This window comes from Bos indicus, chromosome 11 (genome assembly GCF_029378745.1).
Source record: "Bos indicus isolate NIAB-ARS_2022 breed Sahiwal x Tharparkar chromosome 11, NIAB-ARS_B.indTharparkar_mat_pri_1.0, whole genome shotgun sequence".
NCBI classification, from domain to species: Eukaryota; Metazoa; Chordata; class Mammalia; order Artiodactyla; family Bovidae; genus Bos; species Bos indicus.
The window spans coordinates 13,310,693-13,338,685 of record NC_091770.1 but is presented as its reverse complement, the minus strand read 5'-3'; the positions used below and the strand labels follow the sequence as shown (position 1 = coordinate 13,338,685).

Sequence of the window (27,993 nt, the reverse complement as noted above, 5' to 3'; positions counted from 1 at the left end):
GAACTGAAAACTCAACATTTCTCCTAAAGACACCTGAGCCATATAATCTGTCTTGGGTCATTGGGGCAACTGACAGAGCTGCCCTAGGACTCCTCTCCAGGAGTGATTTTTTTTTTTCAGAGTGACCAATTCATCCTATTTTTAAATAAGATGAAGTCCCTCAGTTCTGAGCAAACCAGACCATTGGTCTCCCAATTTCTTAACAGTTATTGAAATAGCAGGGATTGGCTCCAGTTGAAGCCCTTTGAGATCGGCAGGCAGGTCATCATGAAAGGGATGTTTTAACTGATTAAGCTTTGCAAGAAAGAGTGTGGGGCATGAGAAGATGGTCACTTCCCAGGTCTCAGATGAGTCCCTGGGACTAGGTTCTTAGCTTTGCACAGGAAAGAATTCAAGAACAAGCCATAGTAAAGAGAAAGAAGGTTTATTTGGGGGAGATACACATTCTGTAAACAGAATGTGGGCCATCTCAGAAGATGAAAGAGGCCTGGAAACACGAGGTGGCTAGTTTTTATAGGTTGGGTGATTTCATAGGCTAATGAGTGGGATGATTTGTTATTGCTGTGGTTTGGTCACTCAGTGGTGTCTGACTCTTTGAAACCCCATGGACTGCAGCATACCAGACTCCCCTGTCCTTCACTATCTCCTGGAGTTGGCTTAAATTCATGTCAATTGAGTCAGTAGTGCTACCTAATCATCTCATCCTCTGCTGCCCTCTTCTCCTTTTGCCTTGACTCTTTCATAGCATCACGGTCTTTTCCGATAAGTTGGATCTTTGCATCATGTGGCCAAAGTATTGGAACTTCAGCTTCAGCATCAGTCCTTCCAATGAATATTCAGGGTTAATTTCATTTAGGATTGACTGATTTGATCTCCTTGGTGTCCAAGAGGGCCTCAAGAGTCTTCTCCAGCACCACAGTTTGAAAGCAACAATTCTTTGGCGCTCAGCCTTCTTTATGGTCCAACTCTCACATCTGTACATGACTACTGGAAAAACCATAGCTTTAACTAGAGGGACCTTCGTCAGCAAAGTGATGTCTCTGCATTTTAATATGCTGTGTAGATTGGTCATAGCTTTTCTTCCAAGGAGCAAGCATCTTTTAATTTCACGGCTGCAGTCGCTGTCTGCAGTGATTTTGGAGCCCAAAACAATGAAATCTGTCACTGCTTCTGTTGCCCACCAAAATCTTGGCTTTCTCTGCCCACGGAAGCTGAATAAAAAGACAAAGAAAGTTTGAAGGAAATAGAAAGGTGCCTTTAATCCTCAGCCGGTGGAGGAGGGGACCACAGTAGGCTCATACCTCAAGGACTGTGGGCCCCCTTTCCATAAGGAGTCTAGGGGCTTTATATAAGATGAGGGCGTGCAGTCCGGGGTCTGATGAGGAACAAAGGTGTAAGGATCTTGTATTCTTCCTATCGCATTGTTTCCAAAACAGTCATAGGCTGGAGTCAGTAACTCAGTAATTGAGTCTGGCAGTCTGATGGCCCTGCAGCCTTCTCTTTATAATTCAAAAAGAGGAAAACTAAAAGTGGTGGTCTGTGATGAGACTGCTGTAAAGGTAAGCACCAGATACAGAATGTGATTAGCATAGAGTCAAAGGATAATAGGTGCAAAAGGTAGTTCATTCAAAGTTAGGGGGAGAAAAGAAAATTTAGTTAACAGACTAGAGATTAGGGCGGAGAAGGCAATGGCACCCCACTCCAGTACTCTTGTCTGGTAAATCCCGGGGACGAAAGAGCCTGGTAGGCTGCAGTCCACGGGGTTGTGAAGAGTCAGACATGACTGAGAGACTTCACTTTGACTTTTCACTTTCATGCATTGCAGAAGGAAATGGCAACCCATTCCAGTGTTCCTGCCTGGAGAATCCCAGGGACAGGGGAGCCTGGTGGGCTGCCGTCTATGGGGTCGCACAGAGTCGGACACGACTGAAGCGACTTAGCAGCAGCAGCAGAGATAAGGAACAAGTAAAAACTAGGAATGTTCAGAAAGACTAAACTCTAATAAAGGAGTGACACAAACTGGGAAATAGGAGTTGGTGAAACGTTTTCCACTGGCTTTACATGTGACAGATTTCCTAGAAGTTCAGCTCACAGCCCTCCCTCCACACACACTTATTTCTGGGGTTCCTTTTGTACCATAGTGTCAGGAGAGGTGCCAGCTGCTGCAAAGTCGAATGATGAAACTGGGAATTCTATAATTATTTGAGCACGCATCCATGACCCAGGTTGTTCGATACCTGGGTTGGGAAGATTCCCTGGGGAATGGAATGGCAACCCACTCCAGTATTCTTGCCTGGGAAATCCCATGGACAGAGGAGCCTGGCAGGCTACAATCCATGGCATCGAAGAGTCAGACACGACTGAGCGACTAACACTTCACTTCATTTCATGACCGAAAGCATGTACCAAGTACTTCTAATCCATGGAGAATGGAAAAGGCTTTGGAGTCAGAGAGAACTGGTTCAAACTGGTTCAAATCATGGCCCCTGACCTCTGGAGTTTCAGGCTTGGTAAGATTTATCTTATCGGGGACTTTGTGGTTAGGGGATGCGATGCTGCTTCTCTTTTCCTGTGATTCCTGTATGCAGCAAACTGCAGGGAGAGTCCAGGTGCCCAGGAGAAAGGAAAGAGCCTGCCCTGACACCTGCCAAGAGGATAGGTTTCAAAAATGGCAGTGTGCTCTGGGAAACTGGATGCTTCATGGGCCGAGGGAATCTCAGGAGCTGTTAGGAGAGTGGATGCAAATGAGGAAAGACCCTGAAGGGAAAACCTCAGATCTCAGCAGATGCCTGGAGCTGCCCTTACCCACAGCCCCCTGGCCCTTAGACACAAGCATGGGAAACCAAGAGGAGGAAGAACGAGAGGTCAGTCAGTCTAAACCGAAACCTGAAATTACTGAGTTCTCCTGTAAGCGGCTTGATTAAGAGTGGAGGGTTGAGACAGAAATTATGCTTAGTTGTAGGAGAACGGGTGCATTTTGAACCCGCGAGTCTGTAGTCTAAAATAATGGACCCATTACGCAGGACATGCTTTCATGTATGTACTTCTAAACTGGGGTACACAGACCAAAGACCACTGTTGCTCTCACACATGGCAAACATCTATCCAGTGTGTGCTGCTAACGGTCTAACAACCAGCTTTCTGGGAAATAAAAATAACAGCAATGTGATTGGTACCAGTTGCTGATTTCTGTGCTGTAAATACTCCCACTGTGGTAATTTAGAGCTATCAATGCCGTATCACTGAACAGTTAGGAAAATATGCACAATTAGCTCTTTGTGATCTAGTGTGGGCCAGATCCAGCACAACAGGCAAAGTTACACTTGTACACCTATGCAGCCACTCAGAGCTACCTAGATATGCAGGACTGTTTAGGTTCCTTAGAGAACTGAAATGCTAATTCTGTACATACACTAATACAGAAACATGCATAAAGATACAATCTCAAATACATGCCCTTGTAGATGAATTTAGTCACTTAGAACATATACAAATAAGTAATACAAATATATATCTACATATAGATCAATACAAGCCAAAACATGCATATAAACACATATATAAACACCCTCGTGCCTAGGAAGAGGGAGAAAACCAACCTGATTTTCTGGAATAGCTGGCTTGACCTAAGGCCCCCCTTTCAGAACCGCTTCAGATTAAGGCAGAGAGGCTTGAAGGGCAGACTGTGTACAATCATCCACACTTGCTTCTTTGGACACCTCACCCCTTCTGGATTGTTCCTGGTGGACCTATAGGTGTGGAAGAGCTCTTTCCTTCCAGCTACCAGCCTCAGAGTCCCACCTCCGCACTTAATAAGGCAGCCCCTCACCCCTCTCTCTTTCCCTGTAAGAAGCCAACTCCAGCCTGTCTCTGCTCTTATCCTAGAACAACGAAGGACAAGGTCAGCATGATCCCCACCCAACTTCAGTCCCTCCCCATGACTTCTGCCCTGCTCCTCATCACTTCCTTGTTCATCTCTTGCCTGAGTCATTGCCCCAGCTTTCTGAGTATCTTCCTGCTCCAGGCTCTTCCCTCCCATTTGTCCTGCTATAAGGAACCTGCCAGATTAACTATCCTAGAGCACAGTGCTGAGGTCACACGTGCCCTGGTAACTTCCCAATGCAGGACACATTAGGGCTCGATCCCTCTGAGGCCCCCTGACCACTTGTCCAGTGCCAACTTCCCCAGTTCACAATTTCACTTCTATTTTCTCCAAACATCTTCCTCTCCCCAGTTTGTTCTGCAAAACATTTCTGCTGCAGAATCTGCTGGCTTCCGTCTTTAGTTCACAGTAATATTTACTGCTTCTCATATTTGTGGTACAGTGCTTTATAGTTTATAAGTACTCTTAAAACCATTCGTGGACCTCCTATTATATGCCTGCTTACTGAGGTTAGCCCAGGAAATACAGTGCTGAGTGAAAACAGATGTGGTTGTGCTTTCATGAACCAAGCCAACATACCCTTTGAATATCTTGGATCCTCAGACCCCCCTGCTCCAAAATCATAAGCGGATTTGGGAGGGAAGATATTTTTCCACTATCTATTTTACCCGACCCCTCCCCCACTCCTCAGGAAATATGGCCTCCCTGGAGTCATGGGGACTAAGTAGAGAAGACAGAGAATGAAACTGGCTTGCAGATTCTTGGAGGACTTTACCAATCTTGTGAGCACCACAGGAGCAGCTGCTGGGGCATTGCAAGGCCAGTACAAACGGGCGCTAAACCTTTGCAAAGCTATATAGCCGTTAACACTTGTCTGCATTGCAACATCTTTATTTCCTTCCCATTACAGTAACCCACACCCATTTTAAGCAACATCTTTTATTTGTGTGAGCCTAAGCTAATTACTTTGATTTCACAGTTTCCTCATTTGTAATATGTGGTTAGAAATCTGCTATTTTCATGGGGTTGTTGGAATGATCAAATGAGATAAAGATACATAAAATAACTTTATAGAACTTTAATGTACAACACAAATGTATAGTCACTTATTCAACACAGTTTTCTTCTTTAAATCAATCCTATTTCATAAATAGGTACTTAAAAACTTTGAAATATTCTGGCCCAGATGGCTAGGAGACAGGATATAGACTAGCACAATGCTAGTGGTAAAGACTATGCTAAAGCCTTTGACTATACCAAAGCCTTTGACTGTGTGGATCACAATAAACTGTGGAAAATTCTGAAAGAGATGGGAATACCAGACCACCTGACCTGTCTCTTGAGAAACCTATATGCAGGTCAGGAAGCAACAGTTAGAACTGGACATGGAACAACAGACGGTTCCAAATAGAAAAAGGAGTACGTCAAGGCTGTATATTGTCACCCTGCTTATTTAACTTATATGCAGAGTACATCATGAGAAACGCTGGGCTGGAAGAAGCACAAGCTGGAATCAAGATTGCCAGAGAAATATCAATAACCTCAGATATGCAGATGACACCACCATTACGGCAGAAAGTGAAGAGGAACTAAAAAGCCTCTTGATGAAAGTGAAAGAGGAGAGTGAAAAAGTTGGCTTAAAGCTCAACATTCAGAAAATGAAGATCATGGCATCCAGTCCCATCACTTCATGGGAAATAGATGGGGAAACTGGAAACAGTGGCTGACTTTATTTTTTGGGGCTCCAAAATCACTGTAGATGGTGATTGCAGCCATGAAATTAAGATGGTTACTCCTTGGAAGCAAAGTTATGACCAACCTAGATAGCATATTGAAAGGCAGAGACATTACTTTGCTAACAAAGGTCCATCTAGTCAAGGCTATGGTTTTTCCAGTGGTCATGTATGGATGTGAGAGTTGGCCTGTGAAGAAAGCTGAGCACTGAAGAATTGATGCTTTTGAACTGTGGTGTTGGAGAAGACTCTTGAGAGTCCCTTGGACTGCAAGGAGATCCAACTAGTCCATTCTAAAGGAGATCAGCCCTGGGTGCTCATTGGAAGGACTGATGCTAAAGCTGAAACTCCAATACTTTGGCCACCTGATGTGAAAAGTTGACTCATTGGTAAAGACTCTGATGCTGCGAGGGATTGGTGGTAGGAGGAGAAGGGGACGACAGAGGATGAGATGGCTGGATGGCCACCGATTCAATGGACATGAGTTTGAGTAAACTCCCGAGTTGGTGATGGATAGGGAGGCCTGGCATGCTGAGCAATTCATGGAATCGCAAAGAGTCAGACACGACTGAGCAACTGAACTGAACTGAGTGGTAAAGAATCTTTCTGCCAAAGCAGGAGATGTAAGAGATGTGGGTTCGATCCCTGGGTCAGGAAGATCCCCTAGAGGAAGGCATGGTAACCCACTCCAGTATTCTTGCCTGGAGAATCCCATGGACAGAGGAGTCTGGTGGGCTACAGTTCATCAGGTTGCAAAGAAGCAACTTAACATTCATGATTGAATTGATTGAAGCAACTTAACATTCATGCACATGCAGTAGAAATGTGAGTCACATGTGTAATTTTTAAAATTTCTAGTAACTATATTAAAAAAAGATAAAACAGACTGGCAAAATTTAATAACATCATTTTAATTCACTATCTCCAAATAATATCAACATGTCACTTGTGTAAAAATTACAGGAGATACTTTTATATTCTGTCTTGGTACTAAATCTTGGCCGTCCTGTATTTTACACTCACAGTGCATCTCATTTGGACTAGCCATATTTCAAGTGCTTAATAGTCACCTGTGGCTACTTTGTTGGGCAGCAGACACTAATAAGCAATGCCAATAAAAATTAGTTAAGATCTATGTAATACTTTATGATTTCCACAACCCTTTTGATATATAAATCCCGTGTAAGTCGGAGTAGGTGGCTGTTTAACATCTCCATTTCACAGAAGAAAAGCATCAGCAATTCTGTGTACTTTGCTCAAGGTCATCCACTAGCAAATGGTGAACTCAATTCTTATCTTCAAACATTTCTTGTACTTCCTTTTCTAACAAGAAATACAAAGGGAAACTTTAATATTATCATATACATAGATCCGAAGGCTCATTGGAGAAGACTCTTGAGAGTCCCTTGGACTGCAAGCAGATCCAACCAGTCCATTCTAAAGGAGATCAGCCCTGGCATGAAAAGGAACAGTTCTTTGAAAATCTATCTACAATTTCCTCTTCAAAAATCCTGCCAGTTTAATCTCACCAGAATATTTTACTTCCATTATTCTAAAAATGTGCTTTGGATAAACACATTCCAGGTCTGAAGTACTATGGATGTAAATGATACAGGGGGCTTAAAAAAATCCTACCCGTCTCTCAGATACGCTCTATGATGTAGGGCTCTACTTTTAAGTACTCTTAGGGGTGAAACTGAAGTATTTCAGAGTCCCAAATAGGTAAGAAATGAAAAGACAGGATCCTCTTTTCTAGTTTAAAAAGCACACATGCCCCAAATGTTCAAAGCACAAATAGATCCAGTTGGCTGTCAGGGGAAGAGGCGCCTAGTGCTGGGCTTCTTTTATAAGATAGGCAGGCATGTCCGGGAGATAAGGGTGAATTGGGACAGGCTAGCTTGAGAATTGCCATGCGAAGCCCCTCTCCCTAGACTGATGTTCCTGAAGAGATGCCAATGGCAGCTGACTGCCCTCCTAGCCCAAGCTGCTGCCCAGAACCGCCTGGAGATGCCCACGGAGGTGCGCGGGTGCCCTGGCTTGACTCCCAGACCTGACTAGTATCGTCCCCTTCCGATCTCCCTTTCCCTGTCCCCACCCCTATAAAGAATGAGAGCTCAGTGGTGGCTGGAAGGTAACATAAGGCTTCTAAAACCTGTCAACAACAAAAAACAATCAGTCGATCTAAGAAAGAAATGGAAAATTTTATTCGAGCCAAATTTGACGATTATAACTCGAGAATCTCAGAAAGCTCTAAGAATTGTTTCACCTGTTAGAAGTCGAAGCACAGTAATACAAATTTTTTGAAAAACAGCTGTACATTAAATGACATATTATTGACAGTTTACGGAATCCAGATCTAAGTGCCATGTGACCCCCATCAAGAATAAGTGTTATCTTTAAGGAGTCGTCTTACTGATGCCAGAATTTTGCTTTTCTTGGTTAAGCAGGTTTTTCTGCCGAAGGGGAGGTTCACGGAGGCTAGGTCCATGCCTAACGCAGATACACAACGCACCACAGGTGGGGGAGAGGAGGCCAAAGGGCAGATAAAACTTTGGAAGTTTATATTTTTCTTGCCAAAAAAATACGAGTTTTATTTTACAAACCAAATCTGCTAGTTTGCCTGGCAGACTACAGCCTCCAAATAGCCTCCACAAAGAACCCAACTTTCTCTGTAAGACAGCAAAAGCTGAACGCTCCCTTCTCCAGGCCGCTTCTAGTTACTCTTGGTTACGAATATTCACAGAAGCGAAGTGTAAAGTCTGCGTGGGTACTCATGGGCGCATGGTGTGACTCTGCCATCGTCGGGCATGTGTTGGGTTGACCAGTGCGATAATTCTTTAAGACTTCCAAGGAGCCCCGATCCCACACCGCGAAGGGGCTCTGCCACCGACCTGCGTCAAGATCCGTTTCAACTATAGTCTACGTGGCTCCCAAGCTTTGTGCATGCGCGAGGCGGAGCTGCCACCAACTTCCGGGCAGTGAGGGGCAAGCAAGGCGGTGACGGGTCTGGGGCGGGGAGATCTAGCCTGAACACTCCTTTCGGGCTCCTGCACTTGGGATCCCGTATCCGTCTACAGAAGCAGGGCCCAGGAGGTGGGAAGGGAACCTGCAGGAGCCGCCGCTGACTCCACTATCCCGCCGGGTGCACCAGCCCGACCTTCCGCTCCGGGGCTGGGGGCGGGCCACGGAGCCACGCCCCACGCACGCGCGCCGGGAGTCAGCTGGACCGCACCGGTGTTCACGTGACGCGGAGCGGTGCCCTGCGGACTGGAGGGAGGGAGTCTCAGCCGGGAGGGAAGCGAACGGCGGGATCCGAGGTGGCGGTAGCAGCAGCATGGTTACGCTGTACGGGGGCGTAGAGGGGTGAGTGCGGTCGGAGCGGCGAGGCCGGGAGGGCGTCCTGGGCCACTCTGGCACGAAGAGAGGGGGCGAAAGGAAGGTTGTAGCGCGGCCGGCAGGCTGGTGATCTCCCGCCTCAGTGAGGGTTTGGTCACCTGGGCTTTGGGGCTGCGGGGCCTTGCGGAGAAGGAGTGTGTGCAGGCGCAGCGGTGCCCTTGGGTCGAGTACTTTGCAGGCACTGTTTGCCACGGCCACACCCCGGTCCTTTGTGTTTTGTGGCGGAAACACTCCCCTTTCTCGCACGAAAGACCCACTCCACCGGAGTTCAGCTGGAGCAGCTCTCTTTTTTTCCATTACTGCTCCCGAGAGTTTTGCAGAACAGGTGCCAGGTGTGAAGTTGCTGGACTCGGGGTGGGGAGCGGGAGTGTGGTGGAATCCGGAACAGTGAGCTTTGCCAGAAGGTATCTGGCATCTAAGGGACATCACAGGTGGCGCAGTGGTGAAGAATCCGCTTGCCGCTGCGGGAGACGCATTGCATTCCTAAGTTGGGAAGATCCCTTGGAGGAGGAAATGGCAGTCCACTCCAGTAATCTTGCTTGGAGAACCCCATGGACCGAGGAGCCTGGTGGGCTACAGTCCGTAGGGTTGCAAAGAGTCAGACGCGGGGACACACAGACACACACACACACACGACCTGAAGCTGGGGCTAGCAGGACAGCTGCTAGCTTGTCCTGATGTCTGAAACCCCTCCATTCTTTTCTTTTTTTTAATCCTTCCCATTCTTATTGGCACTTAAGCCTCACACTAGATCCAGCCCTCTTGTTCTTGCATAGTTCCTGCTGGGAAGCTTGTCTGCCAGACTTTTTGTAGTTACTTTTCTCCTCGGTATCACCATGGGCGAGACTTTTGCCCTGTCTGGGCTTCAGTTACCACATGTGTGAAGTGAGAAGAGCAATGAACAGAATGATCGCTAAAATTCCCTGCCAGTGACAACATTCTATGAATCTGGGTGTGTCAGATCAGAGTAGAGAGTGGCTGTTGTCTGAGCTAGAGCATTTTTTAATCTGAGCTTGGACTACTTCTATAGCAGTCACATCTCACTGCAGACACATGGACCCCAGAGTCTTTTCTTTCACGTGCATGATTATGATCAATCTCTCCTGCCCTATATCTATCGCAGTTTTTTAAACTAAGTACAGAAGTTTGTATTCACCCTGGTCGTATTCATGTGTAACGTATAAACCTTTTTACCAGTTTGTTAAGAAGTTCTTTGGGGACAGTGTGCCACCTCATGCATTAACTACTCCTTGAAACTTCTTGTCATCTTTGAATTTGATCAGCAGGTCTTCAGTGTCCTCTTCTGATAGTCTTAAAAGTACTGATCAATGAAGAAACATACATCACACCACCACAGACCTCCCTCCAAACTACCATGTCCCAGCATTTGACCATTTAGTTGCTTAAGCAGGTATTAACTCTCCCTCCCATCTGGTCAGTGTCTCTTACAAGGGTGACTTAAAGACCTTGGCAGCTGAATCTGCTAAAGGCTGCTGCTGCTAAGTCTCTTCAGTCATGTGCAAGTCTGTGCATCCCCATAGACAGCAGCCCACCAGGCTTCCCCGTCCCTGGGATTCTACAGGCAAGAACACTGGAGTGGGTTGCCATTTTCTTCTCCAATGCATGAAAGTGAAAAGTGAAAGTGAAGTCGCTCAGTCGTGCCCGACTCTGTGCGACCCCATGGATTGCCGCCTACCAGGCTCCTCCATCCATGGGATTTTCCAGGCAAGAGTATTGGAGTGGGGTGCCATTGCCTGCTAAAGGCAACCTTTAGCTATTGTGAGAGAAGTAGAGAGACGTGCTGTTCCTTTTATCTACCTGTGCCAAGTGTGAGGGTAAAGAAATGATCCAGAGCTTGACCCCATGGACCTTGTAGTCTAGTGAGAGGCAGACAGGAAAACAGCTTAACACACTTTTAATACAGAGGAGTCCGGGGTGGGTGGGGTGGGGAACACTGACACGGCTGAACTAATGGAGCTCTGGTGGCTGGCTGGCCACACATCAGAGGTTTCAAGGGCAAAGGGTCTTGAAGGATAAGTAGGATGCTCCCAAGGGAAGCTGAATGGGAACTGCATTTCGGAAGTCCAAGAGCATAGCAATCACCCAGCCACAGAAGAAGGTTTGGGAGTGGTAACTGGGTTTGCTGAAGCTATCTCCCTCACACTGGGCTCTGCCTGTGACAAGGACTGCACAGGGTTTGCTGTATCTGCAGGTTTTTCCGAGTTAAGACTGAGTGCCCCCTTGTGTTCTGTAGGGGAGGCACACGATCCAAGGTCCTTTTACTCTCAGAGGATGGGCAGATCCTGGCAGAAGCGGATGGACTCAGCACAAACCACTGGGTAAAGGCCACACTGAGGGGACCAGTAGGCTTGATTGTGGTTTTATTCTCTGTAATTCCTGTTAAGGTGGTGGCTGGGGGCTCACTTAGCAGCCTTTGGGGCAACACAGGTCGTGCACGCCTTTGTAACGCCTCCTTCCCTTGACTGGGGCCAGCTGATCGGGACAGACAAGTGCGTGGAGAGGATCAACGAGATGGTGAACAGGGCCAAACGGAAAGCAGGGGTGGATCCTCTGGTTCCTCTCCGAGGCTTGGTGAGTCTGGGTAGCGCTTGGGAATTAGGTCACAGCAAGGCCGAGACAGTGAGTTTGAACTTGAGGAGTCTGGTGACTGCAGAGGGAAAGACGTACATTCTTGTGGCTGCATTGTCACCTACAAGCCACAGGATTGGAAGAGCAAAGGGCTTTGGAGAGCCTTAAGGCCTTGGTTTGAATCCCAGCTTTGTCACTCAACATCTGGGTGACCCTCAGCACATTACTTATCTTCTCTAAGCCTCAGTTTCCTCATTTGGGAAATGCAGATAACAGTAGCTACCTCAGTTGCTGGGAAAGTAAAATGACATGATACATCCCAAAGTGGTTCGCACAGAGCCTGATGCATGAGCGCTGATTACATGTTAGCTAATATTCCTGGCTCAGAGCTTACTTTCAGGTCACTGTAGCTCTGGCTTCTCCCTGGACGTGTTCGTGAGATGTCCTGCAGGCATGGCCAAACGCCATGCATTCCAAACCAAGCTCCTCTCTCCTCCGCTTGCTCCTCTGCCCGTTTTTTCTAAGGGCGCTGTTGTCCTTCCCAGCTCCAAACCTGGCGGTGTTGAATCTCTTGTCTTGTCCATGCTCAGTCCCTTCTGCTGAGGCGCTGTGTGGGGTGGAAGGAGGACTGGGCTGCATGAAAAGGGAAGGCCCAGCTGTAGCAAGCAGGGGCAGTCATCAGGAGGGGAGGGGGCTGAGAAAGGAGCTGGGTCTGGGCCTCTGCTTGCTCACTCACCTCCCGCGTGGCCTAGGGCCTATCCCTGAGCGGTGGGGATCAGGAGGACGCGGTGAGGATGCTGATGGAGGAGCTGAGGGACCGATTTCCCTACCTGAGTGAAAGCTACTTAATCACCACCGATGCCGCCGGCTCCATCGCCACAGCTACGCCGGATGGTGAGGAGGTGGAGGGAGGGGTGAGGTTGAGAACCGGTTTTCTTGGGGAAGCCCCTTAGGTTTAGCTGGCAGAACTTGACTTGCAAATGTCTGGGGAGCAGCCTCCACCACGGCCCCCACTCCTTTCATTAGCAGAAGCTTGCCTAGAGCAAGGACCGGGCAGAGGAGGGAGGGCAGGAAGGGTATCTTCATAGGAAGTGAGACAGGAGTCAAACGCAGGAGCCCACTGCAGAGGAGGAATGGGCCGTGCAGTGATGAAGCTGGCTGGGGACAGAAGCCAGTGCTGAAAAGACTGGGAGGAACTCTGTTGGGAATGTAAAAGCTATGGGATCATGAGATGGCTTGTTTTGCCAGCTGTACCATCTTGGAGAAGTTACAGAACTCTCTGAATTTCAATTTCCTCATCTAGAAAATGGGGATAATTGTATTCTTAAGGTAGTTTAGAGTCTTGAATGAGTAGCACTGTGTGAACAGGGTCTCACACAACACCTGGCACATGGCAGGGACTCAGTAAAGCAGGTAGTCACTTGAAGTCTGGCTGGGCACAGAGACACAGACTCCGATTCCTCTTTGGAGAAGGTCTCTATGTGACTGGAGTTCTTTTGAGACCCAGGCCCTCCGCCTTCAGGCGGGAAACTAGCTGGGCTGGGTTTTCTCCCCAGAGCTGGGTGGTGATCCCTTTGCTTGGGGCTGGTTTCTGTCCGTCCTTTCCTCAGTTGGAAGCTGTGAGCTCTGTGCAGAGTCAGCCACGCTGAGCCTCCTGTGCCCTTTTCCAGGTGGGGTCGTGCTCATCTCCGGGACAGGTTCCAACTGCAGGCTCATCAACCCCGACGGCTCTGAGAGCGGCTGTGGCGGCTGGGGCCACATGATGGGAGATGAGGGCTCAGGTGAGCTCCCGCCGACTGGGCCTGTCCCAGGGTCCTGGACCTTCCCTCCCTGCGGCTCCCCATCTTCCTCTCCCCTCAGCCTGAAGACCTCTGGGGGCTCTTGGGGGGACAGCGCCTGAATCTGAGCACAGGGTAATGACTAAGATCGTCGAGATGCAAATGCTGGGTTAGTGGCAGGCCCTGCTCTTCAGCAGTAACTTGCACCCTGGACTCAGAGTCATGCCTCAGCATAACAGCTGTTGCTTACCTGTGTTGACCTTTGGAGTCCTTTGGAGGGAACTGACACTCTGAAGGTTAAGGCCATGGATGTCACGAGATGCATGCTAGTCTGCTAGCGGGAAAGGGGTATAGAAACTCCTTCCACCGTCACCTCATTATAGGTAGCAGGTATACGTGTTCATGAAGGCTGTTATGGTCTAGTTCCTGGCAGTGACAGCAGTGGTTTGAGAGGCAGCTGGCTGACCCGGTCTTTATTTGGGGATGGGAGCAGAAGTGACACAGCTTCACCTGTTCTGTCCCCCCCTCCAGCTCTCCCTTATATGGATCAGATACAGTTTAATTAGAGGACTCCAGACTGGGAATTGGGGCACCGAATTCTCTGTAATACCCAACCCTGTCTAGGTCTGAGTGTCCTTCCCTGTGAACTTGGGGAGATTGTCCTGTCTTCTTAGTCCTCTCTGCTCTCTGCAGCCTACTGGATTGCACATCAAGCAGTGAAAATAGTGTTTGACTCCATCGACAACCTCGAGGCGGCTCCTCATGACATTGGCTATGTCAAACAGGCCATGTTCAACTATTTCCAGGTACTTGTACCCAGTAAACATGCTGTGTGGATAGGACAGCGGGAGATGGAGCAGGAGTGGATTCTGGAGAGGGACTGGGTGGGCCGGGGAAGTTGGGGTGAACTGTGGGTCAGAGCTGGAGGATGGAGAAGTCGTCAGTGGGGACAGGATTCAGAATGAGGTGGGTGCTGCTTTCCCCGAGGGTGTCAGGCATGAGGAGTGGGGCCAAGCTAGACTTCATCCTTGGGAAGCTAGACTCTGTGGGGAGGTGAAGGCAGATGCCATTTTAGGCTGGAAGGAGAGGTGCAGGGTGAGATTGGGAGCCAGTGTACACAGACCCAGGGGCAGCAGATTCGGTCTGATCAGGTCTGCTGGACCGTGAGCCACCTCTGGCCTGTGTGGTCAGGGAGGAGAGCCTATTAAAGAGGTGGGCAGGGAGAGTTCTTGGGAAGGTACAGCCTCCCACCCAGGGTGGCAGGGATTGACTGCCCTTGGCTGGGCTGTGCTCGTTTGCAGTGGGTTAGGAAACAGCTGCACTAGAGGTGGAGGTGGGGAGAGGAGAAGGGAAATCAGTTTATTTGATAGGCATCTCTCTGGCTGAGGGCCCTATGAGCAGGCAGGGGTCTGACCTGACTCAGCAGATTGGTTCTGAACTCCACTATGTCTGCTCCTCCCTCTCTTATCCTTTAGTCATTAAGTCGTTAACAAAGATTAATTGACCGAGGGTGTGTAACATGCTTAACGTGATCAAATTTTAGCGCCCCCACCTTCCGTTTTAGTAATGTTGTCTAGGGAGTCCCTCATTGTTTGGGACCTTCAAAGGCGTCACGGGTGTGTAAGTTTGTTGTGATAGAAGACGAACCTGTGGTGAAATACGTGTGGGGAAAACAAATCCGTTTCTTTTTGATCTACCCTGTGCCATTTAAGGGAGAGGTGTGGTGAGCAGTAGTCGTCAGCACCTGAAGAAACTACAGAGCACTCTCTGGTGAGACTAGGCCGCTCTGCGTCGTGTTCAAGCGACCCCTAAAGAGCAGTAGATGCCATGCTGGGGAAAACAGAGAACTTCTCTCAAACGACACATCTCCGATCCTTGTACTCTCTCAAGCTTAAACGAATGTTACTCCAGCTCTTATAACAGTAGAGACAGCAGGAAGGCCAGCTGCGTGGGCAGGCTGGGAATTTTCCTCTGCCTCTGCTGACCATCTTGTGCCCTCCCTGTCTCCCAGGTGCCAGATCGGCTAGGAATCCTCACCCACCTGTATAGGGACTTTGATAAATCCAGGTTTGCTGGGTTTTGCCGGAAAGTTGCAGAAGGTACTGGAGATGGGGCAGGGTTTTATCTGATTTTGTTCTGCAGAGACCTCCCTATTTGGAGGATGGAGTAGGATTCAGCTGGGGATTGGAAGTCAGTTTCCCTTTGACCAAGCGGCCTTAGTTTTCTGCCACCATGGGCCTTGGTACTGGTGGGCACAGGGTGGAAGCAGAAGGACGCTCAGGTTGTGTGGCCAGTTGTTTTGTGTTGCCTGTTTCTCTTCCTGACAGCTGTCAGGGCTTGTGCAGCTGTGTGTCTGTATCTGAGACATTGATGAAGCAGTTATCCTTTGGGCAAATCTATAACTTTCTTTTTTATCCGTGATACCCAGAGGACTAGGGGATCACAGAGAGGTTAGGCATATTTGGTTGGGTATCAGGAGAGGTTGAGCGAGGTCTCGTGTGTCTGCACATTGCTTTTTCTCCACTGTACGGTCCACACTCCCTTCATTTCCCTGAGGCTGATTCCTGCAGCCTCAGGGCATTGTAGGGCCCCCTTAGATCCTGCTGGCCTGAGGCCCTTTCAGAGCAGAGCCAGGAAGGGGCTGGGCTGACCAACAGCAGACTGTTGGAGGTGGGTGGGGGGCCCCGACAGTAGTACCCCGACAGCTGTTCAGGTTCTGGCTTCCTAGAGCTGACAGACCCGCAGGGACAGACTGAATGACTCAGTGAAGTTAGAGTACAGACCAGGCACCAGTGTTTTGCCCAGGGGGGCGCCCTTTCTTGAGTGCCTGGAGTGAGCCACGTCTGTGCAGGACACTATTCTGGGGTGGAAGTCCCTGGTGGGGGCGGGGGGAGTGACTTACCACCAGTCAGCAGGCGAGCCCCGACTCCTGACTGAGCCCTCTGCTAGCTGTCGGCTCTCCCCCAGTGGCTGCCCTGTTGCAGAGAAAGCTAACAAGGCGGCAACCCCCTCGGTGCTCACCCGCTGTGTTTCCTCCTCCCCACCCAGGCGCTCAGCAGGGAGACCCCCTTTCCCGTTGCATCTTCAGGAAGGCGGGGGAGATGCTAGGCAGACATGTGGTGGCAGTGTTGCCTGAGATTGACCCGGTGAGTTGAGGGGGAATCAGAGGTTGGGAAGCTGCTGACCCAGATCTGGCTCTTTCCTGTTAGGATGAGGTTGTCTCATCAAACTCTGTGTAAACTGGATACAACTCTAAAGTAACATAGGGTATGAGGAAAATTCTGTGGGAAGTCTGTAACCAAAAAAATGGTTTGGTTCGGTGCCTGCCCTTCGAGGCTCGTCCTGTGGTGTTTGTATATATAACAGATTGGCTGGTTGTGGGGTCTGTGCTGTTGCGTCTCGTTCAGTCCTGCTTCTGTCCCTTCCCCTCCCTTCTCTTTCCTTGCTCTCTATTGGTCCTTAACCCATTATTCCTTTCCCTTCTTTCCCTTGCCTTTATGAGTCTATTTTCCTTTTCCTTGAGTCCACCTTCTGGCTCTTGGCTAGAGGGAGAGTGTCTAGGGTAGGTTGGGTTGGTCCTAAAAAACTGCCGCCTCTGGCACTGGCGAGGCTTGGTCACCCCCAATTTCCATTTCTGCTTTCCGCCAGGTCTTATTCCAGGGAGAGATGGGCCTTCCCATCCTGTGCGTGGGCTCTGTGTGGAAGAGCTGGGAGCTGCTGAAGGAAGGTGAGCATAGGCTGGGGGGCCCTGTGGGGATGGGCAAGGGCGAGGGATGGGGCTGGAAAGCGGGTGGCCTGGGCAAACTGCCTGCCTCGGGGAGGATTTGGGACCTGGGCCCCGAGGCCTGGGCAGGCTACTGATGTCTCAGGCCAAGACCCTCAACCTTCACTCTTCCAGGGAGCCTTTTTTCACTGTCCCATCCAGCTTCCTCGAACTCTTAAAAAAAGTTCTTTTCCAAAGGATTTACTAAATAAGCCCCGCCTTTTAAAAATTAAAGACAGATCTAACTTGAAGTCGGAGCTTCTGACCAGCACGTCATGACAGCCGTCATTATAATCCTACCTCGAAGGGCAGAAGTGTGCCTTCGACTTCGCAGCTTGTTAAGTGGCTGTGTGGTTTTCATAACACTGCAGTAGCTCTAGGACCTGATGGAACCCCCAGGTGGCGGGGGGGCCGTGGGCTCCAGTCTCCCGCAGCCATCCCTGGGCCTCTGCTGCCTGCTGTACCATCTGTGAGGGGTTTGGCGCGTGGGTCCCCTCAGGAGGCCTCTGAGCCTGGCCCTCTTCTTTGCCTCCCTCTGTCCCCACCTTGTTCCTGGTCTCTTATCTCCTCTGCATTTTTTCCTCCAGGTTTCCTTTTGGCGCTGACCCAAGGCAGAGAGATCCAGGCTCAGAACTCCTTCTCAGGCTTCACCCTGTTGAAGCTTCGACACTCCTCCGCCCTGGGTGCGGCCAGCCTTGGGGCCAAGCACATCGGGCACCTCCTCCCCATGGACTACAGCGCCAATGCCATTGCCTTCTACTCCTATACCTTCTCCTAGGGCACCGGCCCTGGCTGTACCCTCTCTGAGCAAGCCCAGTGGACATTGGGTGCTGGAAGGCAGGAGGCTTTTTCTCCTTTTCCTTTTTTTTTTTTTTTTTGTAAAAAAAGAAACACATATAGAAGAAAATAAATGCACTTTAACCACTCCCCAGCTGGATTGTTACCAAGCACATTTGCTGTGTACATCCTCAGCTTACTTGCCAGCAGGTATCCCAGAGGGCTCTGAAATGGTTTAGCTTGGGGTTTAAAGTCCCATGCTCAGGTGCTTGACCTGTGGTCTGCAGTCTGCTCACCACACGGTTAGATAATCCATTTGTGTGCTGCCCCCACCCCTCATGCTAGATACTCATGACATGTGGCTGCTAATTAACCTGTGATCTCAATTTTCTCCTGTCAAACTGGGTAAAAACCCTTGCCTGACCATGTTTAGTGGAACAAAATGTTCTCCATGGGGAATATCACCAGGAATAACCTTAGACATATCATAGCCTCTCTTGATAGTTCCAGTAGGATTTAGGGGACAACAGACAGTTCTAATCTGGGAGAATTGTTACCTCACTGGATTTTGGATTTAGAATCTGAAACTATTGGTGAAGAATTTAAATAAGACATACTTAAGTTCTTCAGGAAACAGCCATCACTTCATACCATTGTCAGGGCTCTACTATTCCAGTTGAACAGTGGAGGTCTTAGAGCACAGTGAGGAGCACAGCTTGATTGACTTTAGTGCCAACCTGGTGGCTCAGATGGTAAAGCGTCTGCCTGTAATGCGGGAGAACTGGGTTCGACCCCTGGGTTGGGAAGATCCCCTGGAGAAGGAAAAGGCAACCCACTCCAGTACTCTTGGCTGGAAAATTCCATGGACTGAGGAGCCTGGTAGGCTACAGTCCATGGGGTTGCAAAAAGACACGACTGAGCGACTTCACTTTCATGTTCAGTCACTCAGTCGTGCCCGACTCTTTCCAACCCCATGAACCACAGCACGCCAGGCCTCCCTGTCCATCACCAATTCCCGGAGTTCACTCAGATTCATGTCCACTGAGTCAGTGATGCCATCCAACCATCTCATCTTCTGTTCTTCCCTTCTCCTCCTGCCCTCAATCTTTCCCAGCATCAGGGTCTTTTCAGATGAGTCAGCTCTGCATCAGGTGGCCAAAGTATTGGAGTTTCAGCTTCAACATCAGTCCTTCCAATGAACACCCAGGATTGATCTCCTTTAGGATGGACTGGTTGGATCTCCTTGCAGTTCAAGGGACTCTCAAGACCAACACCACAGTTCAAAAGCATCAGTTTTTTGGCGCTCAGCTTTCTTCACAGTCCAACTCTTACATCCATACACGACCACTGGAAAACCATAGCCTTGACTAGACGGACCTTTGTTGACAAAGTAATGTCTCTGCCTTTTAATATGCTGTCTAGGTTGGTCATAACTTTGCTTCCAAGGAGTAAGCGTCTTTTAATTTCATGGCTGCAATCACCATCTGCAGTGATTTTGGAGCCCAGAAAAATAAAGTCAGCCACTGTTTCCCCATCTATTTGCCATGAAGTGATTGAACCGGCCAACTCGTGAGTGCTCACTAAATACTAGTTGAAAAAATGAACGCAGCACTAAAGTGTACAAGGTCAGATGTGTTCCTGTTTCATTTGGCCAAAGGAGATGTGATGGGGTAGCTTATTCTCCAGTCAGGCTCTGTAACACAGAGGTTGTACAGAAGGTCGTTAAGTCGTAAGTGATTTTTAATGAGATTCTCCTTTAAATTTATAATCTCCTTCCCTAATAACATAGGATAAATTAATGGAATTCCATACTGCCAAGCCACTGGGAATGCATGTATTCATCTGAGCTCAACAGCCAAGCAAGACAGCTGGGAACAAAAACCGCACTTGAAGAGGCCAGCATTGCCTCACTCTACCTGTGTTACCTCGTGGACAGCATGGCCTCATATGCACCACCCTGTCAGCAAGCGTTCACTGAAATGTTGACCAACTGTGATGAGTGCTCTGAAGGTTTTTAATACAAAGATTAAAAGGGAATGATACCCTTATACCAACAAAGTTTGGTGAAAATGTATGGACTGTACTGTTTACAGTATCTGTACTTAGTTTAATGAAAATTTTGAATGAAAGTTCTGAACAATGCACATCTTAAAGGCTGTGAATCGTTCAGGCCCTGTATAGACATGACTGCAGTATCTCAAAAAGCTGTAAATAGGCAAGTCAGCTCAGATTTTTAGAAACCTGATTGTAAGAAGGAGGCAAAAGCACTCAAAACCCATGGGCTAGGGTGTGATCCCCTGATCTTTCTACCATATAAAATAAAGCCTCTCAGAGAATCAATGGGAGGTTCAAGCGAGGTGTAAACAGTAACTAACCTCCACAAGAGCAGGAATGACGCCTGCTTATTAACGTCAGCAGCCCTGGTGCCTAGAACAATGCCAGGTACCTAGCAGGCTCTCGGACTCGTTCAGTAAAGTGAAAAGTGAAAGTGAAGTCGCTCAGTCGTGTCCAGCTTTTTGCGACCCCATGGACTGTAGCCCACCAGGCTCCTCCATCCATGGGATTCTCTAGGCAAGAACACTGGAGTGGGTTGTCATTTCCTTCTCCAGGGGATCTTCCCAACCCCTGGAGATCGAACCCAGGTCTCCTGCATTGCGGGCAGGTGCTTTAACCTCTGAGCTACCTTGTTCAGTAGTTGAAAGGCAAATATAGAATCCCTTTACTTGTTTATTCTAGAGAGGAGTAAGTTTTGCCCAGGAACAGGAAAAATAACAGCTATCCTTCAAGCTCAAGGATTTCCTGTTACCGCCTCTGTTCAAAGGTACTCACAGTATTGCCAATATTACTACCATGTATTAAGTGCTGATCATATGCCAGGCTGTATTTGAAATTAAATTTGGTCAAATTTTCACAACAGCCCCAGAAAGAAGGTGTTATACCTTGACAGATAAACAGGTTCAGGCCAGAGGCACGAAGTGATGGAGATGGGATTCACTCAGGTCTAACTTCCAAGACAATGCTTTTAATACTTTGTAACACATTTTAGAGTGGAAGATTGTGCGACTAAAACTGATTCATATTGAGACAAAAATCACATACACATATCCTCCTCTAATATAATGACCCCACTGAAGGAAAAACAGTACGACTGCCAGCAAATGCATTTTATTCTCATTTTAATGAGATAGATTTTCAACAGCTGCCACTTTGTATAGCAAATTTTTTAAAAAGTAACTTTTTTCCATTTTTGATATTTTTATGAAAATTATTTTCTTCAATTTTAAAGCTCTGCCCCTCCCACAAAGAAGTACTAACAACTACCATGTAATGTATACATAGGAAAAGAAGGGACAGAAACAGCTTTTAAACACCTGAGAAATAGGGGAAAAGGTCCAAAGTCCAGGCCCGGGCCTGCTGGAGGTGCTGAGCTGCCCTGGCACCGTCAGCACTTTACCGCCCACAGCAGCAGACCCGTGGGCCGTGCACAGACCTGCTGGGATGCACCACAGAGTTCACTCCCGTTCTCCTCTTGGCCTCCTCTGCTGGCTGTCCTCTTCTAAATCGACCCAACAAAGGCGGCGTGATCGTAACACATGTTCAGCTTTGTAATGGAAATAACATTGTTTAGAAAGTTCAGAGATTTCTCTGTCTAGCTGAGGAGAAAAAAATATCCAACGCGGTATTGATGGTTTCATTTCTTTCCGCTCAAACACATGCTCATGAACTTGTTAATTATCAGATGCTGTTAATTATCTGTGCTGACATAGACGGCATGAAAGTTTCATACAAAAAATAAGATGCAAAATTGTAAAAATTTCTGCAGCAGTTCAGGCTCCTTGTGGAGCTGCTGCTGACGGAGCTGGTTCTGACACGCAGTTCCTTTGACATGCACAGCAGCTCCCCCATGAGTCCTGTGTTCTCAGGGTTCCATTTGGACCCCAAGAGGTTGAAATCCAAGTTTAGTAAGACTCCCTGCTGACAAAATGTGGTATATCCATCAATGGAATATTATTTAGCAGTAAAGAACAAACCAGTAACATAAATTATATGTCATGGATTAACCTCAAAAATACACTAAATGAAGAAAGCCAGATACAAGAGACCAGATTGTATGATTCCATTGAGATTATGTCCAGAAAAGGCAAATTTATAGTAATAGATTAGTGGTTGCCTAGAGCTAGGCAAGTACCGTGGGTACCATGTAAATAGACATGAAGGATCTTATTAAGGGGGATGCAAAGGTTCTAAAACAGAATTGTATGTCTGTTCCACTCAGGAAGTTATTAAAATCACTGACTTGTACACTTGAAATAGACGAACTTTATGATAACATGCCTCAATAAAGGTGTTAAAAAAAAAAAGTCCCTGTCTTGCAAACCACCCAACAAGCACTAAACATTTCCGAAGGCCCACAATCAACAAGAGAGGATTCTCAATTAGTGTTGAGTTACAGAGTGAAAACATTTTCCTTACTATTTACAATATTAAAAGGGAGCCAGTAAGGTAGGACTGGGAAAGAAAGCTCAGCAGACCTCATAAATGAGACTCCTGATAACAAAACATAAAGGGCCTTTTTCTTTGAAGATGGTGCATCTGTTCCTTTGTAGAGTTCTCTTCTGTCCCCTGGGGGTGTGGTGATGAACCTGTAACACCCTGTAGAGATCAGTGTAGTTAGCTGTCCCAGTGTATGACACCCCACCTCCCCCGGCAAAATCTGGACTGTGGATAGCTATGGAGGATTGGGCAGTGAGACCAGGTGGAGCTAGTGTGGTAAAGAGACTTGGGTCCGATCCTAGGCTGGGAAGATCCCCTGGAGGAGGAAATGGCAACCCACTCCAGTATTCTTGCCTGGCAAATCCCATAGACAGAGGAGCCTGGTGGGCTATAGTCCATAGGACTGCAAAGAGTCGGACACAACTGAGGTGACTTAGCACATACACACAAGTAGTGTGAACACAGGATGTAGTGAGCCAGGTACAGAGGCCGTGTAGGAAGCCTGAATGTGTCCCTGAGTCAGCCTCCTATTCCTCCGTCCTTTGTCACTAATGGCAGCTTCAAGATGGGAGAAATAGAAGATTAAAAACAGAGGGGAAAAAACTTTACTAAATTGTGACTAACCAAGCCTGTGGATGAAATCTGCAAGGCAGCAGGGCAGTGGCTGCAGAAAGTACACTGTACCACACGGGGACCAGGAGAACTAACAATCTGTGTGGGCAATGAGAGGGGAAACGATTCACATGGTTCACACAGGTGACTGTGGGCAAAGGGAGGGGAAAACCAACACTCCTGATGCTCACCAGACCTCAGTCAGTCCTCCTGCTCTCCACCCACTTCCCAAACTCATGAGCTCTACATCTACTCCGGAAGAGAGTGGCCAGGGATATACAGTCTTTCCCAAATGCTCTCCAAATCTTGGTCAAAACTGTCAGGTCTCTGGCTGAGCTCATACATCAACATAATCCAAATCAAACAACACCATTAAACGTGATGCCAGGACCCTTAGCGAAGAACACGTGCCCCCTCCCATCTCAGCAGTGTAGAGTCCTGGGCTCCTGGTGTTTACATACTGGCTTTGCAGCAGCACTAATGCAGTTTCCTTTGGCTACTTGTTCACACAACTTTCCTCCCTGACATACATGAATTTACACTCTGAGGTCAAAGTGTTTGACTGACCTTACCTCCCAGCATCTCCCAACGCAAGATAGAACTTTGCCATTATAGTAATACACAATTTGAAAAATGCTGATTACCTCTAAAAACACTTTAAAGTCATAATTAGCATTGTAACTTTAATAAGAGAGACCCAAGCTGTTTTGACTTTGGAAACTAAAGGTGCTGCAAAGGTCCAGCCTTTTCCTTACAATTTTTAGGGGTTTGACCTTATGTAATACCCTAAAATCAACTGCTGCAGTCAGAAACTGGCCCAAAGACCCAAAGCTGCAGCTGCTCAGGCCTAGGCTATGTCCATCAAATTCTCTGTTGCAGTTCAAAGGGCTAGAGAAACTAAAAGGCATTTCTTTTGTTTTTTTCTCCTTGAAGAGCAAGAGATAAAATACTTTTCGTTTTGGAGTTTAAGAGTCCAATAACCACAAAATCAATCACTAATAAAATAAGACTGGGACCAGTCAGAATTGGCATTGTTAAAAATACATGTTCTGTTTCTATACTTAAACTTCCAGGTGCCAAAAAAAGAATAGTGGCTTAAATTCAACATCAAAATCATCACTTAAAATAATACCAGCCTCATCCTGAAAAGGTAATGGTATCTAGTCTGGCTTGCATCCGTAATCTCTCCTATGAGGAAAAGTCTGAGTCCAGCCTTTCTTCACTGAAGACCCAGGAAGACCCGCATGCGTTTCCTGCTAAGGAGGTGGCAAACGGACTACAGCTGGACCCGTGGTCTGGGTGACGACAGTGCTCCCACCTCGCAACATAAAATAGATGGAGAAAAGTCAGAATGAAGGGGAACCACTAGAAGCACAAACACACACATTAAAAAGGTGGTCACCCTGCTAGCCGCTTCCTGATCCCGGGGTCAGCACACTGTGTCTCAACAGGACTGGAAAGGCCAGTCCTCAGGTTCCACTGCTTATCTGGCAGGAAGCTTTCTTAGTCCTGACCAAATACGCCTTGTGAAACCATGCTGACATCTAAGATGAAACCCACAGCAGAGGGGGAAGCAAGCCACTTGGACCAACCTAACAGCTTAGCCTAGGTGTCAGAAGGGCACGCCTTCGTCAGGATGAGGACCCTTGATGCAGATCCCTGAAGGACTTCCTAGACCAGAAGCCACATAAGAAAGAATCCGCGGTTCTCTCTGTGATGGAGACACCATGGTCTAGAAAACGGCTCCTGCTGCAATCCCAACACACTTTGAGCAGCCTTTAGAATTCCGAGCTTGGACAAGTTAATGCAGATTGAAGGAGGAACAGCAGTCCTGGAAGAAAGAGACCTTTGTTTCTACACTTCCAAGGTCCTCGCCTTATCAGAGGCAACCATTCCAGCTGAAAGCTGAAGCTGGAATTAAGACGTTTCTTTATTTGTAGCCCTCCCTGAACACAAGTTAAAAGAGTTCCATTCTGTCAAGGTAGAGGCTTTGTGAATTCAGGAGCCCATCTGGAAATATGGGTTCATATTTTCAATCTGACATTAACCTGTGGCTGTTAGAAAAGTCAGCAAGGGACCTCGTAAGAGAAAGGAGAAATTCTTAAGTTTTCCAGACCCTACTCCTTTCCTTCCAACCTCTGTCCCATAAACACATACTGAATTTACAGACTTTATTCAAGTTCCATGATCTTTTCCTGACACGCTTGTCATACAAGACAGTGGCGGTCATACAGACGGGCCACTGTTCTCCTCAGGCCCCTGCCAGTCCTTGCCCATCCTGGCAGAATGGCCAGGACCAGACACGCTCTTTTTAAGACCTGACTCTGCCACCAACCTCTCCAGCACACAAAGGCATATCCTGGTGCCCAATTTAGTTCCTTATGAGTATCAACAACAACAATAACCAAAACACCTGTGACCTGTGGGCAGGAAAAGAATATACCCAGAAAGTTCAACCCAGAAAACTCAAAAAGCTGGGTGTGTGGAAACAGCAAAACTTTATAACTGCTGAAACTGTCCCGGTGCGTCACACAGTCACAGGGTCAAGCGGGACTCACTCTCCTAGGCTTTTCTGGAGTTCTTTTGCATAATTCTGTAAGGTGGGGAGAAGCATCAAACTGTGAATGGAGCTTCTTGCTAGTGTTCTGAAAAATACATGGACTTATAAAAGTACACAATCTTTCTAAGGAAAGGAAGATACAGGTGGACCAAGTCTTCACAGGGCTAGGAAAAACTGTCAAAATAAATTTAAGATGATAACTATCAGGATTCAAGGATGATCTCTCCAGACTGAAGCTGATGGCCAGCACCGCATGCCTCTCACACACCTTTGGTAACAGTCTCTTCTTAAAAACAGAATAGAGTTCAGGGCAGAAAGGAGACAGGGGATTAGACACCATGAGAGACGAGGTGGCAAATCCACCCTAGAACTCTTATGCCTTGTAAATAATGAGTCTGATGGCAGCCATAAACAGAGGCTTAAGAGTAGGTCAACAGTAAATCAATGACTCAAGTGACACCACCATCCCAGTCCTCCAAAAGATGGCTGATGAAAGTCGGTTTATCAACCATCTAAAGTACTGGTAAACCAGTACTTTTAAGCCTGTGTTTTCTTGAATAGGGTTCAGGCAAGGAGACACGGGCTCAGCAGGCCAGTGGTAATCCCAGCACATTGCAGGAAACCCCCAGGGGTTGGGGAGCTGAGTACTCTGGTTTACAAAACCTGCTTCTTCCAACTGTCCCTCTTCCCATCCAGCGCAACAGACTGAATATGTAGTGCTCCAGGTGTTCATTGCCCTTGGTAAGTAGACAGCAGGGTGGGTAGGGCATTTGTAAACACCCAGATTTTCTTGGTCAGCTTATTCTTTTAAACACACACAGCAGAACATTCTTGATGAGGGCATGAGGAAAGACTGCAATTTCCCTAAATCGAAAGCTAATAAAAATAATAGGAAATTGCTTCAAATGAAAGTCAGTAGAACAAAAGAGAAATACTCAGAGGCTTGTAGAGAAAGACTGAGCACATCAGTTACTCTAGTCACAGTGTCAAGTTGAACCACTGTTCCCTTCCCCGCTGCGCACCCCCTGCCCATCCCACCCCCCTCTTCAGCTCCGCCTTCTTGTGCAGCGCTGTCCCCAGATATGGGGACACACAAGTCCTCCTCAAAGCTTTCTGTCAGCTCAGTACTTCACTCCTGGTATAAATTCCTTGGCATCCGGATTCAGGTTACTTTTGCTCTGAAATAAGAACCAAGAGATAATAAATCCCAAGACAAGCTGCACTTTAGCACTTTAAAATTTATTTCCTCCTTGCTTCTGTTATTAGCAGTATCTTCCTCTCAGCCCAAAGGAGAGAAAAAAACAGAATTCCTTGCAACTCAGGCAGTTATTCCTGGACTGTTCTCAGTGGCTCCTGATGGACTCAGCCCCTGCTAATCTCATTTTCTCCTCCCTGCTTTAGACTCCTGTTCCCTTCATGATGCTTTCATTAGAGGCTTGTTAACCTGGACTCAAAAAATAATTTTTTAGTTCATAAGTACCTTAACTCAATGAAAATCAGAGTACTCCATCAAACTAGGTTGGTTACCACAATCCCTATATTATTTTTGTCTATCCTCTCTTTGGTTATCTACTCTCTTGATTCACATGATCTTGATCTAAAACCTCAGCAAACTGCCAGGCAAAATCATTCAGACATGAACTGTGCACGAACAATGTCACTTATGGAATTCTGACATTAAGTAAACATGGAAGGCAGGGAATTCATTTATCTGGTCTTCTAATTATAAGTGGAAAACAGTCTCTTAGAAGTATATTCCTTCCAGTTTTTATAACAGAATCATTCAAAACTATAAATACAGATTTGAGGGACAGTAAAAGAAAAGGACAACAGCAAATGATAATTTGAAACCAAACGTCTTCCATGTTCAAATTTTTATCCTTAATCCCAATTCTGTTTTGAAAATCCCACTGGAGAAAATGAAAGTTGGTGATGCTGCAGCAATCACATTTCCACAGTGCTTTAAGAGGTGCAGTGCGTCTTCAATGCACCCCCTGTTAATGCCCAGGTGGTGAGGGAAGAAACAGTGACTCAGAGGGCGCCAAAGCTTGCCCAAGGTTGTTGGGCCAAAAAGAAAGACGTGGCTCCAAATCCTATATTCTTTTCACTATGTCACATGTGGAACTACGTATGCTCTTACCAAAATATCTTCAGAATCACGACCATCACTGACGGACAGTCCATTTAACTGTTGTTGCAACTGTCCCATGGCCTGAGGCAGGTCTCGTGATGGAATAAACCAGTCTTGGTCTTCCTCGTCCAACATCTCCTGAAAGCAGCGGTCCAAGAATTCTTGCTCCTGCAGCTCCTCCTCCACCTGGCAAGCAAAGCAGAAGAGCTCAGACTTAACTGTCCCAGTGGGACTCAAACTTTCTAGTTTTTTTCTACCTCTTTCTTTCAGAGGTTAT

At 47.4% G+C, this 27,993-nt stretch overlaps 2 protein-coding genes and 1 long non-coding RNA gene across 6 annotated transcripts in view; 1 reads left to right on the top strand and 2 right to left on the bottom strand.

Annotated features, from left to right (window-relative positions):
* Positions 1 to 408: 408 nt before the first annotated feature.
* Positions 409 to 3,890, bottom strand: LOC109565950 (uncharacterized). Its single transcript, XR_011569212.1, has 2 exons — positions 3,600 to 3,890; positions 409 to 1,211 (listed from the first exon to the last, which is right to left on the bottom strand). It is a non-coding gene; the product is annotated as an uncharacterized lncRNA (long non-coding RNA).
* A 4,711-nt stretch (positions 3,891 to 8,601) lies between these two features.
* On the top strand, positions 8,602 to 18,074 carry NAGK (N-acetylglucosamine kinase). Of its 2 annotated transcripts, XM_019969952.2 has the most exons (10): positions 8,605 to 8,979; positions 11,267 to 11,351; positions 11,506 to 11,604; positions 12,354 to 12,495; positions 13,272 to 13,382; positions 14,073 to 14,185; positions 15,391 to 15,478; positions 16,428 to 16,525; positions 17,028 to 17,106; positions 17,730 to 18,074. In XM_019969952.2, the coding sequence occupies exons 1-10, from the start codon at positions 8,951 to 8,953 to the stop codon at positions 17,918 to 17,920; spliced, it is 1,035 nt and encodes a 344-aa protein (XP_019825511.2). In that variant the 5' UTR covers positions 8,605 to 8,950; the 3' UTR covers positions 17,921 to 18,074. The 2 variants fall into 2 exon arrangements, with proteins under 2 accessions (XP_019825512.2, XP_019825511.2); XM_019969953.2 differs by lacking the exons at positions 15,391 to 15,478; positions 16,428 to 16,525 and having other exon boundaries at positions 8,602 to 8,979.
* Positions 18,075 to 21,068: 2,994 nt separating this feature from the next.
* PAIP2B (poly(A) binding protein interacting protein 2B) overlaps positions 21,069 to 27,993 on the bottom strand; it is a 45,845-nt gene continuing 38,920 nt past the window's right edge. For all 3 annotated transcript variants that reach the window (XM_019969951.2, XM_070798460.1, XM_070798461.1), the window contains exons 3-4: positions 27,726 to 27,902; positions 21,069 to 26,763 (exon numbers count right to left, since the gene is read on the bottom strand). In XM_019969951.2, coding sequence (XP_019825510.1) covers positions 26,707 to 26,763; positions 27,726 to 27,902 — 234 coding nt within the window. In that variant the 3' untranslated portion in view covers positions 21,069 to 26,706. The remainder of the gene's footprint in view (positions 26,764 to 27,725; positions 27,903 to 27,993) is intronic.